Source organism: Hemicordylus capensis, chromosome 1, assembly GCF_027244095.1.
Source record: "Hemicordylus capensis ecotype Gifberg chromosome 1, rHemCap1.1.pri, whole genome shotgun sequence".
In the NCBI taxonomy this organism is placed as follows: domain Eukaryota; kingdom Metazoa; phylum Chordata; class Lepidosauria; order Squamata; family Cordylidae; genus Hemicordylus; species Hemicordylus capensis.
In genome coordinates, this window is record NC_069657.1 from 362,756,907 (window position 1) to 362,776,737 (window position 19,831).

At 42.2% G+C, this 19,831-nt stretch overlaps 1 protein-coding gene across 19 annotated transcripts in view; it reads right to left on the reverse strand.

Annotated features, from left to right (window-relative positions):
• The window catches only part of SYNE1 (spectrin repeat containing nuclear envelope protein 1), a 575,028-nt gene that overhangs the window by 216,968 nt on the left and 338,229 nt on the right, over positions 1-19,831 (reverse strand). For all 19 annotated transcript variants that reach the window (XM_053292895.1, XM_053292839.1, XM_053292877.1 and 16 more), the window contains 5 exons: positions 12,193-12,345; positions 10,560-10,742; positions 5,398-5,535; positions 3,878-4,063; positions 1,398-1,520 (listed from right to left, as the gene is read on the reverse strand). In XM_053292895.1, coding sequence (XP_053148870.1) covers positions 1,398-1,520; positions 3,878-4,063; positions 5,398-5,535; positions 10,560-10,742; positions 12,193-12,345 — 783 coding nt within the window. The remainder of the gene's footprint in view (positions 1-1,397; positions 1,521-3,877; positions 4,064-5,397; positions 5,536-10,559; positions 10,743-12,192; positions 12,346-19,831) is intronic.

The following is a 19,831-nucleotide window of genomic DNA, read 5'->3' on the forward strand; positions in this document are numbered from 1 at the left end:
TCCGCTGCTGGGGAAGCCTCTGACTGTGCCAAACCTCCAACTGAAGGGCACAGCTCCTGCCATGTCCTTGGTCCATTGCTCTGGATGTCACCATCATTCTCTGCAATGTATTTCTTGTAAGAACCAACAAGGTCACGGTGACATCAGCTTTTGAATGGTATTAGTCTTCAGGATGCGCTTGGCAGTAGTCTCTGTAGAAGGATGAGCCCATGAGTTCGATGTGATTACTTTTGAAATAAACCACTATTGTAATCACTATTGTTCCAAACACTAACTTTCTCTACTAATTGAACATGAAGCATGTTAACATGCTAACCTCAAACAAAAAAATATAACTATTATTATTATTATTATTATTATTATTATTATTATTATTTGCACTCAACCTTAAGCCTAGGAATCTCAGAGGTTTTAAATAAAATGTCACCAGAACTAATTAAGATCATCTGGAGAGGTCTGGATAAGGTTGCCACTGGCTCCGTTAGTGGTGACTCAAAACTGGACATATTCTAGGGGTGCCCTGGGACTTTGGAACATGTTTCCTAACAAAATTAGAGCCTCCCCTTCTCTGGATGTTTTTAAAAAGGACCTGAAAACATACCTGCTGTTTAGTCATGGTTTTCGTTTATAAAGATAAAGTACAATGGCACAGCGGCGAAATGACTTGATTTAGCAAGCCAGAGGTTGCCAGTTCGAATCCCCTCTGGTATATTTCCCAGACTATGGGAAACACCTATATCAGGCAGCAGCAATTTAGGAAGATGCTGAAAGGCATAATCTCATACTGTGCAGGAGGCGGCAATGGTAAACCCCTCCTGTATTCTGCTAAAGACAACCACAGGGCTCTGTGGTCGCCAGGAGTTGACACCAACTTAACGGCACACCTTACCTTTACAGGGTGCTTTCTAGACTGGCTGCTCATCGGCAGCAAAATGCCTCTGTTTGGGCAAGTTGCATTCAAAACGTAAACAGCAGGGGGAGCAGTCTCGCAGCAACTAACAACCCGAAAAAACAGCAACTTTTCCACACTGAATATATGATGTCCTAGCTCCATATAACAGCAATTAAATTTGAAACAAGGCATTGGAAATGTGAATGGTATCCTGCTGTCTGCGTAGGGACTGCGGTGTCATGATACAGGAAGTGTGGAAGCACACTTCCGAGATATGTCCTGACCCCGTTGTAGAGTCTAGTCTGGGAAGCACCTAGATAAAATACAGATAAATACATTTATCTGTATTTAAACTGTTTTAACTGTGTTAATTTTTTAATTGTGTTTTTAGATTGTGAACCATTCAGGGATTTGCATATGGTGCAGTAGAGAAATGTGTTAAATAAAATCATAATGAATAATAAATTATTTGCAGCTATCATTGTTCAAATAGTAGCCAGTCTACCTGTCGGTGAGAAAGTTGTTCTTTCAGACTCAAACGGCCAATCTTTGAAGATGTCAGAGTGGCTTGGGCTTGCTCTAAAGCTGTTTGAAGAGCCTTTACCTCAGTTTCAAATTTCTTCATATCCTTGTAAAAATAAAATTCATAGGCAAAAGCAGAAAACACATTAGATATGAAGACTGTATGTTATCTCTGTCAACATCACAGCTTTCAGAAAGAGTGTAAAAAAATTTTTTTTGCTTTTAAATTTTTTATTGATTTTTACAATATCTTAACAATCTCGTTACATCCAATCAAACAAATGTTGACTTCCCGCTCACCAATCCGCGCAAATCACTAACTATACAATTCAACCATTGCTATAGTAATTCAAAACATATATCCTAAACCTTACAAACTCGATTTTACTCTACTCAACCTGCTAATATTACTAAATTTCAAGCCCTGTTGAAAAATCAATATTAGAAAAATAGTTCTTTAGGTATAATAAGAATGGTTTCCAATCTTCTTTAAAACATTCCAAGTTTTGATATCAGTACTGTAAGTTTTGCCATCTCAGCATATTCCAAAAATTTTATCAACCAATCTTCTTTTGAGGGCAATTCATTATCCTTCCATTTCTGCGCATATACTATTCTGGCCGCCATGGTTGCATACATAAAGAATGTTAAATTTCTTGTGGAAAACTCTCCTTGCGTTATTCCCAGCAGGAAGGATTCTAGTCTCTTAGGAAATGTCATTTAAAATTTTTTCTTTAACTCATTATATATCATGTCCCAATGTTTAACTCATTATATATCAAGTGTAAAATCTTGGCTTTTTGCCCAGGCTTTTATTTGATTGTCTCTGCTGCTGCTCTTTGTACTCTGTATTGTTTTTATGCTTTGGTTTTAAATTTTTAATCAGATTTGTTTTATATTTTTAGCTTAATATTTTAATTGTGTCTTTTTTACAATCTTGTTTTTAAATTTTGCTGTAAACTGCCTCGGGATTGTCTGAATGAAAGGCAGTATATAAATTTAACAATCAATCAATCAATCAATCAATCAGTAAGTAAATAAATAAACAAACAAACAAACATGAAAACTGAGACCCTATTAAATGCATTTCTGACCATGCTAAAGATCTCATACAAGTCTATCACTCGATTCAAAGCCTATAAGATCTCAGGAGCCTCAGACTGGGAACTATGGAAGCAAAGCTCAGGTATTTACTCTCTGTATTATAAAGACAGCTGAGAGAGAGAGAGGAACTGGCTTGGTGCCTTGTGCCTTGCTGCTATACAGCTCCTTCCAACAGTGGCTATAAACAGTAGCGGCTGGTGAGGGCGCTGGTAGAGAGGTGGCAAGAGGCACCTTTAAGAGTAAAAGAATTGGTGCTTACCTCCGCTGCTGCTGCACCTGAACGCTGCTCGGAGAAGCAGTGTGCCGCCCAGCACCAATTGCAGTGGGGGATCACCTCTGCCACTCACCTGGCCGTGGGTGGGGGATCAGCTCCATAGAAGCCAGGTGAGTGGTGGAGGCGATCCCCCACCGCAGGGGGTACTGGGCGGCACGCTGCTTCTCCGAGCAGCATTCAGGTGTGGCGAGAGCAGAGGTAAGTACCAATTTTTTTAAAGGTGCCTTTCACCGCTCCTCCACCGGCGCCCTCATCGGACGCTAAGGACTATAAACGAAACTTGCCAATCAACCCGGAAAAAATCAGAAGACAATAGAGTCCCTACTGACCCTATATAAAAACTTCTCTGGCCTTGGCATTCCAGTCTGAGCATCTCCTCTCTTGGAGAAGGTTGTAAGATACTTGCTTTAACTCCGAGCCTATCTGCTCTAGAACCCAATCATGAACCCAATCACCAACCCATCTTAAATCACATTATCTGCCTCTTTTTCTGGGATCTCTGTTTGCCAACACTGGAATCTCACCCCCATCTTGTCTTAGACAACACTCTCTGCCTCTTGCCTTTCAGAATATCATCTGTATGCTCTGGAACCTGACCACCAGACAGTTTGACCCAGTCGGTTGACTCAGATTTCAGAGAGTCCTCACAGTGCCTATGTAAGTGCCGATGTGTACACTGAGTGGCTGTAGATGGAGAGTACCCTATTACTGAAATGCATTTCCCTTCCCTTTGTGCCTGCAAAGCTATTCCCTCTCCCTTGAATTCAATAAGAAATCCCTTGGAACGCCTTTAGAAGCAAAACTGCTGGACTGGTCACATAGGTTTAAGAGCAATTATTTCAGGAGCAGTGATTTTTTTCTTAATCCAATTTTCCTAGTAATGATATCTATAAATCACCGAAAACTAATCCAGGAGCATAACCTCCTGTAAAGTTCTTGTGCAGAAGCATGAGAGTCTCTCATCTGTTTTAATGAGACTAGCACAGGAGAATTCCCAGCAGACTGTCAGATATTAGAAATTAGTACTGTACAGAGAGCATAAACAGCCCCAGATATCAGCAAGATATGAAGGGCATTCCTTTTACCTTGGCTGCATCATGAACATTCTGTAGTCGCTGTTTGATCACTTGCTGTAACTCCTCAGTCTGTCGTCCAAGTTCTGACACTTGCTGAGACATCCTTTCAGTGGTGTATACACTTGCCAGGTATTCTATCTTCTCATTCATGGCCTCAAGATCCCCATGGATCTCACCAGACTCTTCAAGCATGGCCTAAGTGGAGAAATCAGCAGAATTTGTTTCCACTTTTAAACCCTGGTTCAGCAAAACCTTAGGTTCAGAATGTTCAATCATATTTAACCAAGTACTCAAATACATACTGCTACTTTACTCTGCATCACATGGTTGAACATTGTCTCAGATCTTAATATGAAAACAAAACACATCCATCTGGATTTTCATAAGGTCACAATTTTATTTAGCAACAACACCAAGAAAAGTCCACCTTATTCAATCTAAATCCTATCAGAACTGAGGAATTTCTGAAGATCAAGCAATTCTCCAGAAACTGACCTTCTTACAGTAAGCTATGATTGAAAGGTTGCTAAGGGGAATCTTTGAGAAGCTACCACTCAACCCGTACTGTCTAGACAAGTAATCAACCTGGAGTTTACAGGGGGTGAAGCATTTGTACCCAAATTTTCTATAGAAAGGTCCTGCAACAAAGTCCTCCATTTTAACAAAATGTATAGGGCAGATAAGATCCTCTGATCTTTTAATTGTCCCACTGCACTGAATGTTTTCTGGTTAACTGTGACAACCAAAGCACTAAATGCATTAGCCAAACTGATCCCTTCCTCTAGCTCACTGCATGCCACCTCCTTAAAGCCTGAAAAGAAGGGAATGTAAAGTGGCCAGACCTTGCTATCCCATCTTATAGCACTGAGTGAGAAAGGAAACATTCCCATCTGAAAACAAACTGAATGGCCATAAAATCAGAAAAAAAAAGGAGAGGCTGCCAAGACATGTGGACTGTGTTGGTCTGGGAAGTGGCAGGGCCCTACGTGACCTCACAGATACATTACACAAATACTTTGATAAGATACTGCAACTTCCAAGGGGCAGAAACTCAGCCTCAGTGCCAAATATACTTCATCAAAACAGCCTAATTAGTTCAGAAGTTTTTGTGTCACTCTATATTAAACAAACCAGGAAAAAACTTCCCAACATCATATGGGGCCAGAAGACATTTTGATTTTTTTGGTAGAACGTTTTAATAACCACAGTTTTTCTTTCAACATTGTTGGGACAGGATTCCCTTTATTTGATCTCCTATTTCAAATTATTTTATTTAAAATATTTGCATGGATTTGGATCCCAAAATTATACATCAAACAATTCTTCAAGTTTCAGATCTTCCCTACAATTAACAATAGAAAATTAGGTGATGCCCAGCTGGAACTCATGTGAAGATGCTATATTAAATAGCATTAAATTAGTTCAGGAGTAAAACCCATCTTTCATGGTGTAGCAATGTGTGTCTTGTCCTTCAGATATTCTCTGAAAAATGTATATTGAAAAATGTATATGAAAAATGTTACACGCACCTGATGAGACATGTATTGATCATGAAGCTGATTGGCAGAATTCCATGTGATATTGCTATGTATCAGGATTTTAGCTTTTTCAATCCATTTCAGTATGAATTCAAGCATCTCATTATATTCATCTAAGTAAGAAGCAGCCTGCAAACACAAAATAAATTTGATGTTTAGTCTTGTACAGGAATTTTTTTTAACCTGGTGTGATTAGGCAGCTAACAACTCCATTAACTTTTATTCTTCTACTCCCTTGACATTTAAAGAGAGGAGAGCTGGTCTTGTGGTAGCAAGCATGACTTGTCCCCGTAGCTAAGCAGGGTCTGCCCTCGTTGCATCTGAATGGGAGACCTGATGTGTGAGCACTGCAAGATATTCCCCTCAGGGGATGAAGCCACTCTGGGAAGAGCAGAAGGTTTCAAGTTCGCTCCCTGGCTTCTCCAAGATAGGGCTGAGAAAGATTCCTGCCTGCAACCTTGGAGAAGCCGCTGCCAGTCTGTGAAGACAATACTGAGCTAGATAGACCAATGGTCTGACTCAGTATATGGCAGTTTCCTATGTTCTTAATGGAATCATAAAGAGTTAGAGGAGACCTTGTAGGCCATTTACAACCCCCTGCTCAATGCAGGAAATACAGAACTAGAGTATCCCCAATAGATGGTTGTCCAGCCAAAGGACCTCCAGTGAGGGACAGCCCATCCCCTCATCAGTAACTGGTGACATTGTCATAGAGAACTTTTCAAAGTGCTTTGCTGACATCATAATAAATTATGACCACAACATTCCTACAATCTACTAAACTAGAAAAATGACTGGGGGGGAAATAAGAGAGACGAGATTAGTCTGTCAGCATTTACTGTTGACAAATCCATGGCTTTTACGAACCACTGCAATGTATCATGATTTCTGCAGACTGATTGCTTTATAATCAGTTCTAGAGCAGCATAGGGAGGGCAAGAGTGGCCCATGTTCGCAGGGGCAGCAGTGATGGGCTTTCCACCCCACGATGGCAACAGTGGAGGTGTGGCAGGGTGGCCTCCGTGCCCTGAATGATGGTGGAGGCATTCTCCTACCACCTGCATGCCAGCCAGCTCTGACCCTGAGTGGCTGGGAAGCAGCAGCGGGCTGCGGGAGGAGTACCACCGCCATGCTGGGGGTGGGCAGCATGACACCACCATGGAGAACAACATGGTGACAGGTGGCTGGTGAGCTGGCTGGGGGCGGGGAGTGGTGAGCAGGGCAGCCCCTTGGCAAGGCTAGGCACTCTGGAGGCACGGCAGTGTACGTTCTTCGGACCTGTCTATCTTATTGTAGTTCTGCCCTGCTATTCTAGTATATTTCCTGGTATCCAAGTCAATCTGATCAGCCTCTAGTTTCCTGGATTCTCCTTTTTACTCTATTTGAATGATTTGACATTATAATCTATTCCAGTCTTGTGGCACATCATTCATTCTCCAGGATTTCTCAAAGATGATAGAGATTCTGAGAGTACATCAGCAAGTTCTTTTAGTACCCTAGGATGCAGTTCATCTGGCCTGAAGACCTGCCAGATGAAATGCTAGAAGATAGAACAAGATGCCAGAAGACAGAAAGGTGTTTCCTGGACAACTGCGTATCATTCTTGAAATTCAAAACTAACCCCTTAACATTCACACTTTCCCCCCAAGATTCCACACAATTATCCTTTTGGGAGAAGACAAAAGGCAAAACAGGAATCAAGCAGTTCTACCTTCTGTTTCTCACCCTCAGTAGTGGCTCAGACTAGGTGCACCTGCCTCTGGTTCCCTGCAGCTCCACTGCACCTTTCACTTCCATCCTGCACTGCCCCAGCAATAATGAGATCGGTGCTGCCTGCAGGCTGGGCATTTGTCAGGTAGAGCTGTGCAGGCTGGTCAATGATTAACCAGCATGCTGGTTCTATCTGACAAATGGCCAGCTTGCGGATAGCATAACTCTTGTTAAGACCAGAGCAGGGTGGGATGGGAGAGAGAGGTGCAACAGAGCTGTAGAGAATCAGAGGAAGCTGCACTTTGTTTGATGGCCCCCTACTATCGTCAAACATTTGAGTCACTCATTCATATTTCACTATCTTTACTGAGCAGTGAAACTTCCTCTCTCTTACTTTACCTGAAAAAGCCCTTTTGATTGTTCAACATTTCTTACCAGTCTCAGCTCATTCTGAGCATTAATTTTAAATTTCTGAGAAATGTACATTTCCCTATCACTATTTATTATAAAGAGTATGTTAAAATTAGTAAATCTGGCATATGTATATTATGCATGCTTCTTATGTCAGAAGCAGCTATTTTAAAATTTTTACATGGAAGAATTAGGACATATTGATGTCAAGTGTGGGCATACTATTTATTTATTCTAAATATACTATTGCATATGCACAATGAACAATCTGGTCCTCTCACAAACAACTGCTTCTTTCCTTATTCCACACTAGTTAATTGGAGCTACTTAATTCTTCACTTGACTTAATTTGACTTTCCCCTTTTGTAGTACTACATGTGTACCCTATAATTAAATTCTTTTTAAAACTAGGTTTATAACCATGAACTATATATATGTAGCACAATGCAATTTATTTTAACTTCCCTGAGGGTGCAGTGAATTTTTCTGCCTAAAACATATCAGCTATTATAAAGAAATAATTTATCCAAGATTGTGTGTTCAATATTTGATTAATGTTAATTATGCTAAAGAGCTAAGTAGCTTAACATTAAACTCCAGTTCATTAAAAATATGAATGAAACACCACCAGCCTTCTGCATCCCTGGCTCAAAACTTCTAGAATATTTGTCAAATTGTAGAACTGGCTTAAATGTTACTTTAAAGATTACATAAAAACTAGCTGACCTGGCGCAGAGCATCTGTACCCCTAGTCTTCCTTGTCTTTCCTCCCTCCCTTCAGTTCCAGTCCATTCTCCTCCCCCATTCAGCCCCAGTCTGTTCTCCTCTTCCCAGTCTGCTTTCCCTTCCCTCCCCACCTGCTGGCCTGGCTGGTGCCCAGAGCCTTTCTTCCATGCCCACAGGCCTGGCCAGTGCTTTTCCTCCCCAGCTGGCTCTTTCCCTCCCCAGCAGGTGCTTTCCCTCCCCAGCAGGCGCTTTCCCTCGCCACCTGGCGGCAGCACTTTCCCTTGCCGCCCGCAGCCGGCGGCGTACATGAGGCTATCTGGCAGCTGCTTGCGAACTCTTGCGAGAGCTGCCACACATGGGATTAGCCACGGGTATGCCTTAGAGAATTAAATATATAGATAGAAGATAGATTTCTGGCCACTGCTTCCTCGAACCTTTCCATCCAGGTTGGACATTCTGTTTGTAGAACATCTGTCATTTATTCCATAATGCTGCTACAATAGTGCCTTGATGTATTTTCTTAACCTAGAACTAAGTACTGCTGTAAACATAGTGCTACAATAAAGGGATAGTTCATCCAACCACTAAAACTTTATTTTAATAATGAAGATAAAGAAAGCTTCAGAAAGATTCTGAAAGGTGAACATATAAAGACAAGCACAATTCTGAACCTTCACCATAATGTGGCTAGCCAAGAAATAGTGGCAAGAAAAGCTAAATGATGCAATATGAGGAAATTCTGCAAATTGAGCACTTTGCAAAGTTATAATTCTGCATAATTTCTACTGGTTTAGTTACTTATGGGCAAAGCACTATGCAGAGCACTGAAAGCCAAGATCTCAATCACTAGAATCCCTGGACAGTATCCTGCATTCTGAAAATTAGGCAGATACAACTCCCATGAACACAGCTCTGCTCACAGAAGGTATCTCCACCCAGTTTCAGCAGATTCACCTGCCATGGATATCAAGAATAAAACCACCGCTTCAGTCATTTGATTCATCTCTGGCGTAGAAACTAATAACCTTCTTAGCTGTAACCTTTTCATGTGAAACTCAATGTCCTTCCACTACTAGAAGGATTGGAATGATGATGTATTTCATGATGTATATTCATTAAATTTTATAGAATTAAAAAGGGTTAAATTCAGATAGATGTCAGGTTGCTTTTTAGCACCTCATTTCACTTGACACTTTTGCAGTTTGCAAGGATGACTGTGGTAAGGGATTTCATTAAGTACTACATTTCTTGAAATTATTTTTATATAAAGCCTTTTGTAATCAATTCTCTGTTGATGTTTTATGCTTTGTCTGTTTTAGGTGCTATATATGATATATTAGAAGATATATATTAAACTACCTGTAGAATCTTTGTAGAAACTTTTCTCTTTGGAGCTCTCACCTTTAATAAGAGTCAATACAATACTGAAGTGAACTTTAAAACTTTGTTTTAATAATGAAGATAAACAAAGCTTCAGAAAGATTCTGACAGGTGAACATATAAAGACAAGCACAATTCTGAACCTTCACCATAATGTGGCTAGCCAAGAAATAGTGGGAAGAACAGCTAAATGATGCAATATGAGGAAATTCTGCAAATTGAGCACTCTGCAAAGTTACAATTCTGCATAATTTCTACTCATTGAGTGATGATTGAAATTGGAGTTTTGAGTACCCTGAAGTTTCATGAAATAGCTCCAGGTGAATGTACATACTGAGGTGTGAAAAGACATCTACTTAGAGCAATTCATTACACCCTTCCCAACCTCTTCAATATGGTCCCCTGACTTCAAGTTAGAGAACCCCTCAAAAAATTTTGAGGGGAAAATGAACTGGTTTTTGAGGAATGCATGGGGCAGTTATAAAGACGTGGGTGGGGGGAGGAAAGTTCATTTGTGTAAGTTTCCTGCCATTCACACAAATCTGGATACATACCCTTACTCTGATTTCTAAAAAAAATGTGCTTTAAGAAAATGAAATCCAAGATTATTGGGATGTTGGACTCTGCACCTAGTATTGCATTCTGTGCTTTTTCCTTCACTTCAGTGGAATCATGGTATATACACAGCCCTTCATACAGCTGGTTCCATCAACTATCTTAATTTCAGACTTGGATACATATCAACAACAACAAATATTTATATACCGCTTTTCAACAAAAGTTTCCAAAGCAGTTTACATAGAGAAATAATAAATAAATAAGATGGATCCCTGTCCCCAAAGGGCTCACAATCTAAAAGAAATGTAAGATAGACACCATCAACAGTCACTGGAGATAATTTGATACAGAACAATTTGATACTATACCTGCTTGAGCTTTGATGCCCTGTACTCAGCCTGTCTAAACGTTTGCTGGTGGAGGTCTGTCAGTTTGCTTATCTTGCCCACAAGCTGTTTAGCCAGCTGAGGATTCTGTTCTGCAAAGTCCTGGATAGCTGCATCTAGTTCCACCAGTTTTATGTTACAGCTATCTAATTCCTCACCCAGGACCTGGAATGGGAAGAGAACATGCATTACTTACAAAAAAAAAGGGGGGGGGAGTTAATTATTTATTTCAATGGCTTGCAGGTACTATTGCACAAGACTGAAGTCATTGCACTGGACTAGCAGACAGCAACGAGGAGAAGGAAGCTACTGGGGCCAAGGCTCCAGAGAGGTGCTCAGCTGGAGAAGTGTGGACAGGGCAAAGGGTGATATCAGAAGCCCCTCCACACCAATCTAAGGCTCAACAGGGGCAGGCAGGCAGAGACAGGATGGGAATGAGCTTCCTGACACAAGGAATCTGTCAGAAGGTGAAAAGTTTTTATCACTGGAATGATGCTGTCCTGCTTTTAACATTGTATTGTTTTTATTGTTAATATTGTATTCCACACTTTTCATCCTTCAGCTGAAAAGTGGCACAATAAATGTTATAATGAATAACATAAACATTCTTTGCCATTTCTCAAGTCTTTTTGTGGCTTTCACATATGGTGCAGCATCAAATGAGGCATCATAGATCAAATAGACTGTCAGAACGTTTGCATATCATCACTCATCACCACAAAAAGACTGTGCTTTTCAGTTGTCAGTTCATGCATTCAGATGCAGCATGAGGTGATGAGAAATCAACTAATTCACAAACAAGGTTGTGCCATCGAGTCATGAACTCATGGCGACCACAGAGCCCTCTGGCTTTCTTGGTAGAATACAGGAGTGGTTTACCTTTGCCTTCTCCCATATAGCATGAGATGATGCCTTTCAGCACCTTCCTATATTGCTGCTGCCTGATATAGGAGTTTCCCAGAATATGGGAAACATACCAGCGAGGATTTGAAACAACAGCCTTATGCTCTCTAGGGAGGTTGCTTCCCCCAAAAACCATTAGTCAAAATTAGTCTTGAAGGACTAAACTTTCATATCTAGTCCACTTTGGAAAATACAGATCTTTGGAGAGATCTTTCCCTGATTTTCTTTCTTTCATTATGCCTTGTTTCATTTCAGGCTGGTTTAATAAGATAAAATGATAAAATGGCATTTTGGAGTACGTCCTTGGTTTCACAGGTTCTTAAATAAGGAAGAAGCTATTCTGGTTTTATAAAACCATGCTAGTTTAGGCATTCTGTCTAAAACCATGGATGCTATATCCAGGAGCAGAACATGGAGAACACAGGCAAGTTCTGTCCACCTTGTGTTGATGTGCTCTTAAACCATGTTTCTTCTTCTCTCCAAGGATGTTGGGGAGAGATTCTCCTTGTGATTGAGAGGAACTGTGCCCCCAACACTCTAAGTCATGGGATTTCTTTTCCAGCACAGTATATGCTGCAGTGTGGAAGGGGCTTTGATCTATGCTGATGTGGAGGTTGTCGGCACACTTCTGTGGATCTGTACCTGAGTGCAGCATCCACAGTTTTATAATGCTTGAACAAGGTTAATAATATTACATAGAATCTTTATTTACCCTTTGATCCATCTTAGCTTGTGTTATATTATTTGACTTCTCTTTCAGCTTCAATAGAATTAAATTGAGTTCTTTTGCTATCTCCTGAATTTTTTGACCAAATTCTTGATTTAATGTTTTGCTCTGCTGAGCTTCTTTTTCTTTGGCTTGAATCTGCCAAACATTGAAAGAAAGAAAGAAAGAGAAATTAAACATGCTGGTGCATACCAAGAAAGGAATCTGTTGTAAAGGGAAGGAGGTGGAAAACATCAATTACAGAAACCTAGTACAACAATATATGTCAGATCAAGACATTTATATTTTTTACTGTGTCCTGGGGCTTGAATTTTATGGCAGCTTAGTGTCTAACAGAATGTTTTGATATGAACTTATGCAACCATGAACCTACCCCACTGGAAAGCTGAGGCTGATTCTAGCACCTTGCAGATGCAGTTGAATGTGTAGGAGGGGCTTCACATAGAGCTCAATAGAGCCATCCTCCCTCCATCTTTCTCCTCAGCTAGACATTGGCTGAGTGTATATGGGCTGAGTAAATTTTATTTTATTTTATTTTAATTGTAAATAAAGGCCCCAAGAAGTGGAGAGCATGGTATCATAGACAAGTTCCTTGTTACAATAAATGGCTGGTGTACTTTATTGCTCACACTCGGATTGGAAAGGAGCGTTGATTACTTAATGTGAAGGCTTCTTCCTGCTGCTGGATATGAAGATATCCTGTGGGTTATACTTCCCTCTTGCTCTAGAGGCAGGACTATGGAAATTAACTTAGAAAGCTTAAATAGCTCTGGGAAGGATAACCACACCCAGGTCTGAATAGCCAAGTTGAGATAAGAGAGAACAGAGAATATCAGCAATTTTAAGGAAGAGCAAATAGAGAAAAAAGGCAGTCCCCACAGTAGACCTGGACAGCCCAAGCTGATAGGCCAAGATGTCCTTATATCCAGTAGCCGGAAGAAGCCTTCATGGTAAGTAGCCAATGCTCCTTTCCCTGCTGCTAAAAGAGAACATCTTGTAGGACAAGCCACAGCTGATGAGCCCAGGTGGGAAGCGTCCAGGATTTCTGCTGAAGGAGTACCTGCTGTAACCCTCTTCTACCAAATGTGGCTTTGGCGGAGCATTTAGTGTCCATCTTGTAATCTCTTATGAAGGGAGATGGGGATGACTATGCTGCCACTTTACAGATCTCTGGTAGAGGAGCATTTGTAGAACAGGCCAACACTGCTGCCGCTGCCCTGGTCAAATGAGCCAAGAGATGCAGGGGCGTTGGTAGCTTCAATGTATCATATGCCAGCAAAATGCAGGCTTTGATCCACTTAGATATTATGGATTTTGAGACCTTTTGGGCCATGGAGGTGGGTAGATACGACACAAATAAGACATCTGAAGTACGGCATGGCTCAATAGGTTGGATGTAGACCTTTAAGCACTGTTGAACATCTAGCTTGTGCCATGCCTGATCCGATGGATGTGAAGGTTTAGGGCAAAAAGAGGATAGGATAATGTCCTGGGATTTGTTAAATACAGATGGCACCTCAGAGAGGAATGATGGATCAGGGATCAGTCTAATTGAATCTGGGGAAATTGTGCAGAAGTGCTTATTTACCAATAAAACCTGAAGCTCTGCCACCTTTCTGGTACATGTAACAGCTACAAGGAATGCCAGTTTATAGGATAGAAGGTGGAGTGGGCTTGAATGGGGGGCCTTGACTGGGAGAGGGGGCTTGAAACACCCGGAGCATGGTGTGTAAATTCCATGTCGGGAAATGGTGTAGTGTAGGTGGTGAAAGCAGCATAGCTCCCCTGAGGAAACATTTGAAGTGAGATTGCATAAGGTGTTTTTGTTGCATTTTAGAGGCCAAGGGGATCCCAAGAGTGCCGCTGCTTGCCTTTTTAGAGTGTTCGCTTTTAGACACTTGTCTATACCCTTCTGTAAGAAATCAAGGAGGTCCTTGAGATTGCACCTTTTTCTACATTTGCGGTGTCTAGTGTACCAACACAAGAAGGGCTGATGTTGTTGCCTGGCAGGAGGAGAGCTGGTCTTGTGGTAGCAAGCATAACTTGTCCCCTTAGCTAAGCAGGGTCTGCCCTGGTTGCAACTGAAAGGAAGACTAGAAGTGTGAGCAATGTAAGATATTCCCCTCAGGGGATGGAGCCACTCTGGGAAGAGCATCTAGGCGCCAAGTTCCCTCCCTGGCTTCTCCAAGATAGGGCTGAGAGAGATTCCTGCCTGCAACCTTGGAGAAGCCGCTGCCAGTCTGTGTAGACAATACTGAGCTATCTAGACCAATGGTCTGACTCAGTATATGGCAGCTTCCTATGTTCCTATGTAATTGATATAGGTGATTAGTAGAAGCTTTTCTGGAGGCTAAAATGGTATCCAAGATCTTTTTGGAGTAGCCATGTTGTTTCAGGGGGTTCCTTTCAGTCTCCAGGCACCTTTAATTAGGCTGGATTGTAGTGAATGATGGGGCCTTGCTGTTGGAGGTTTGTTGAGACCGGCAGGAACCATGGGTGTGTTATGGCAAGATGGAGGATCTGTGGAAACCAGTGTCTCCTTGGCCAGTATGCAGCCACTAGAACAACCTCTTGGATGACCTCTGCCTGGTACAGTTGGACCTTGAGAAGGAATCTGCTGATCAGAGGCTCAGGAGGAAAAGCATACAGCAACTCCTGTGGTCATGATGTCAACTGAGCACCTACCCCTTCCACTCCCTTGCATAGGAAGCGGGTGAAGAATCTTGGAAGTTTGGCATTGTTGGGATTGCCATGAAGAGGTCGATCTGTGGGCATCCAAAGTGCGCTATGAGCAGACTCAATACCTGATGGTTGAGGCTCCATTCTGCTGGGTGAATTTTGGTCCAGTTGAGCCAATCTGCTTTAGTGTTCAGAATTCTGCTCACATGATGTGCCCACAGCAAGATGTGTTTCTGCCCACTGGAAGAGAAGTGTTGCTTCATGGTGAAAGGAGAGTGACCTTGTCCTTCCTTGGCAATTAATATGGGAAAAGTTTTAGATCCAACGACAGTGGGGGTGATCGTGATGTTCTGCTGTGATGTTGTTCATGCAGACCATGTTCATGTTTGCTACTCAACAGGTGTTGAAAAGCCATCAATGCAAGGTGGATGGCCATCAGCTCCAACAAATTGATGCTGTGGCCCCTTTCCTGTGGGGACCATTTTCCCCAGGCCGAATGCTGGAGGCAGTGGGTTCCCCATTCCCGGGTGCTGGAACTGGTCATTATGATGACTCTGGGTGGATCTAGAAATGGTTTTCTTTGGGGAAAATGGTTCAGAGCCATCCACCAATTCAGGCCTGAAAGAGACTGAGGGGCACTAAGACTCTCATTTGAAACTTTAGTGCTATCACACTTGGATAAGCAAGTAAAAACCTCTGGAGTGGGTGCAGGTGGAAACTGGCCTAGTCTACTGCCTCTAGGGTTGCCACCATTAGCCCCAATAGGTGAGTTAGAATTAGAAGTGGTACCATGTTGCCTGGGGGAATCAAAGAAATTGTGGTCAAGATCTTTTGAATGTGTTCCTGGCATAGGATTAACCTTAACAGGGTGGTGTCTATTTTTACCCCCAGATGATGTAGTCTATGAGAGGGAGAAAGATGGCTCTGACTGATTGACTAGGAACTCATGGCTGGACAAAACTTGGAGTGAAAGCCTTGGGTCTGACTGAGTTGAGGGTAGATCCAGTGCTCTGAGGAGCAGATAATCTATATAGGCAAATATTCTGACGCCTTGGAGCCTGAGGTGTGCTATGAGTGGTGCCATAACCTTTGTGAACACCTTGGGTACTTTGTATTGGTAGTGCCTACCCACATATTTGAATAGAGGAATGGCTGACTGTCTAGATGAATTGGAATGTAGAGATAGGCCTCTGTCAGGTCTATGGAGGTGAGGTGAGGTGATCGAGGTGGTGCAGTGATTCTGCAATTGATCTCAATGTCTCCATCTTGAATTTTTTGTGTCTGACAAATTTGTTGTGAAACTTGAGATCCAGGATTGCTCTAAGAGAGCTGTTCTTTTTTGGCACAGTGAATAGAATGGAGTAAACCCCTTTGCCCTACTGATGAAGAGGCACAGGCTTTGCCACCTCTATATTTTCTAGATGCTGTATGGCCAGTAGAAGGCCTGAATGCTTGGTATCAGAGTGTGAGCAAAAACCTGTTTGGGGGTAGAGTGGTGTACTCTATTCTTTACCCATGCTGAATGGTCTGAAAGAGCCACCTGTTGCTCGAGGAGAGTTCCGAAGCATGAAAGAATAGTGTTAAGCAACCCCCACTTTTGAGGCGCAAGTAGGCTAACTTGTGAACTGTCATGCCCTCGATCTCAGATAGCGAGGAGGAAGGGGAAGCTGACAGCCTTTCAGCCGATGCAGGGGTGCCTGAGGGGCAGAGCCCGGCTGTCAGTTCCCAAGAGATGGCTGAGGAAGGTCAAGCTGATGTTTCAGAGCAGGCACAGCAGTCCTAGGCAGCAGAGACGACGACAGACAGACTAGAAGATGAGCTGGGCAGGCAACCCCCACTGACTCCACAGCAAAGGCATGTCACAAGGTGAAGAGCACAGCTGGAAACTATCAGGAGGAGTAAACGCCTCTTGCAGAGGGCTGATAAGCCTTGAATCCCTGCCAGCTGAGAGTATCAGCTTGGACTATAAAGCATGTCAACAGCTTTCTGTTAGCTGCTGGAAGACAACACTTGTCAACCCTCGTGTCGACAGCTTTCAGCCCAAGCCTGATATAGAGAACTATTCCGAGCCGTGTTTAGTTTCTGCAGCCCAGTTTGTATTGTGGACTATCTTCCTGGACTTCTCTTTTGGGTGGCCAGATTGCTGACATGAACTGCTTAACCAATTTGAACCAAATTTGGTACAGCTGTAAGGACAGATAGGGATACCTCAGTGGCATAGTTTGTGATGATGTCATCTACCAGAATCCAAGATGGCGGATGCATGAACATTTGAGGTGCAAGTGGGCTAACTTGTGGACTGTCTAACTGATTTGAACCAAATTAGGTACAGTTGTAGTGAGTGACACACAGGGAAACCTCAATGGTGTAGCTTGTGATGATGTCATCCACCCTGATTCAAGATGGTGGATGCATAAACGTTTGAGGCACGTTGGCTAATGTAAACAGCTTCAATGGCATAGTTTGTGATGATGTCATCCACCCCAATCCAAGATGATGGTTGCATGAACGTCTGATGCACAAGCTGGCTAATTTGTGGACTGCCTAACCCATTTGAACCAAATTGGGTACAGTTGCAGTGAGTGACACATAGGGACACCTCAATGGAATAGTTTGTGATGATTTCATCTACACTGATTCAAGATGGTGGATGCGTAAACTTTTAAGGCGCGAGTGGGCATTTTGTGAACCGCTTAACCGATTTGAACCAAATCAGGTACAGTTGTAGGGACACATAGGGACACCTCAGTGGCATAGTTTGTGATGATGTCATCTACCCCAAACCAAGATGGCACACATGTGAATGTTTGAGGCGCAAGTGGGCTAACTTGTGGACTGTCTAACTGATTTGAACCAAATTTGTTACAGCTGTATGGACACATAGGGCTTCCCCAATGGTATAGTTTGTGATTACGTCATCCACTCTGGTCCAAGATGGTGGATGTGTGAACTTTTGAGGTGAAAATGCACTAACATGAGGACTGTCCAACTGATTTGAATCAAAGTTGTAGTGCGTGACACACAGGGACATCTCAATAGTGTAGTTTGTAATGATGTCATCCACCCTGATCCAAGATGGTGGACACATGGACATCTGAAGTGCAAGATATCTAACTTGTGGACCTTGATTTGAACCAAATTTAGTCCAGTTGTAGGGACAGTGAAAGGAAAGCAGGCTGATTAGTTCTTACTAGAACAACTTGTAAAAAAGGTAATCAGGAGAAGGAAAGAATACTGGAAGAATAAAAGAAAAGGAACTAATAAGTGTAGCTATAAAGTAGAAAAGAGAAGGCTTTTGGGAGACAGGAAAAAGGATGTCTCTTGAGCAGATGCAGGACTATCAGAACTGGTTGGGGTTATCCTTCCCAGGGCTATTTAAGTTAAGGTTGAGTGAGCCAGCATGCGTGTCAGAGGCTGGCGGTGTTGTGACACATAGGCCATTGCGATGCATGCTCTGATCCATCTAGGTATTGTTGCTGGAGATACTGCCTTGCCCATTGATCCAGGAAAAAAGGATATGAATAGGGTGTCTGTTGTCCTAAAGGAAGCTGATCTTTTAATCTCTCTCTCTCTCTCTTTTTTAATCATTTTTTTAAAAAAATTATTTAATAAGACAATATATAAACATGAATAGTAAAACTGATACATAATGACATTCATTAACTATCCTTCCAGATATGTAAATAATTAGATGGAGAAGAATGACTAAAATTATCTTGATTTGTGAACAGAATAAAATCTGACCATATCATGAAAAAATCATTAAAATTAGCTTGACCTGCTCAAAGACGAATAATATGGGTCAATTTTTCAGATATGGCAATATGCCACATAGACTGATACCAAGATGTCAGAGACATGGTTTTATGCTTCCAGTATTGTGCAATGGATAATCTAGCCACAGTTAACATAAAAACTATAAGATCCTTAGACAATAATGCCAAATTAGCTCCCAAAAATACATTTAACAGAGCCAACTCTGATCTCATATCTAACCTCTGTTGTGTAATTTTACCCATTTCTAAAAATACCTCTGTCCAAAAACAGAAAATACTGGGACAAGACCACCATAGATGGAAGTATGTTCCCCTGAAAGTATCTCTTGAAAATGTATCTCTTGAGACACCTGCGAACGTCAAGCCTGTGCCATGCTTTCTCTGTCGGTTGCATAGATTGCAGGCAGAAGGAGGGTAGGAGAAGAAGGGGGGTAGGATGATATCCTGTGAGGTATGGAAGACTGAGGAGACTTTGGGTTGGAAGAAGGGGTCAAGAATAAGACGAACCATCTCCCAGGAGAAAATGCAGCAAGATTTGTGGACAAAGCTTGAAGTTCTGAAACCCGTCTGGCAGATGTGACGGCTATGCTAGTTTAAATGAAAGGATATGTAATTATATGGAGTGAATGGGTTTTAATGGAGGATCCTGTAGGGCCTTCAGGAAGGTATGCAGTTCCCAAGAAGGGAAGTGATGGACGGTAGGTGGAGGTAACATGGTTGCTCCGTGGAGAAAACATTTTGAAGTGGGGATGTGCAAGGGCCGATTTACGTGGAAGACCAGAAATCAGACCTATCAATGATGCTACTTGACATTTGAGGGTGTTAGGCCTGAGGCCCTTATCCAGCCCATTCTGCAGGAATTGTAGGAGAAGGTATATGGATACTTCTTCCTTGGCTATAGAGTGGTGGGTGGATCAGCGGAGGAATGCTCTCCACGTGCATTGATAAATTCTATTTGTGGAGGCCCATCTGGATGCCAGCATAGTGTCCAAAACCTTTGGTGAAACCATGCTGACTTAGTAGTCGCCACTCAGTCACCATGTGGCTAGCTGTAACCAACTGGGATTTGGATGTTGTACTGGATCTTGGGTTAGGAGATTTGGCGTTACAGGGAGCATCCACGGCTCTGCTGTTGATATGTGAGTTAATTCCACAAACCATAGCCTCCT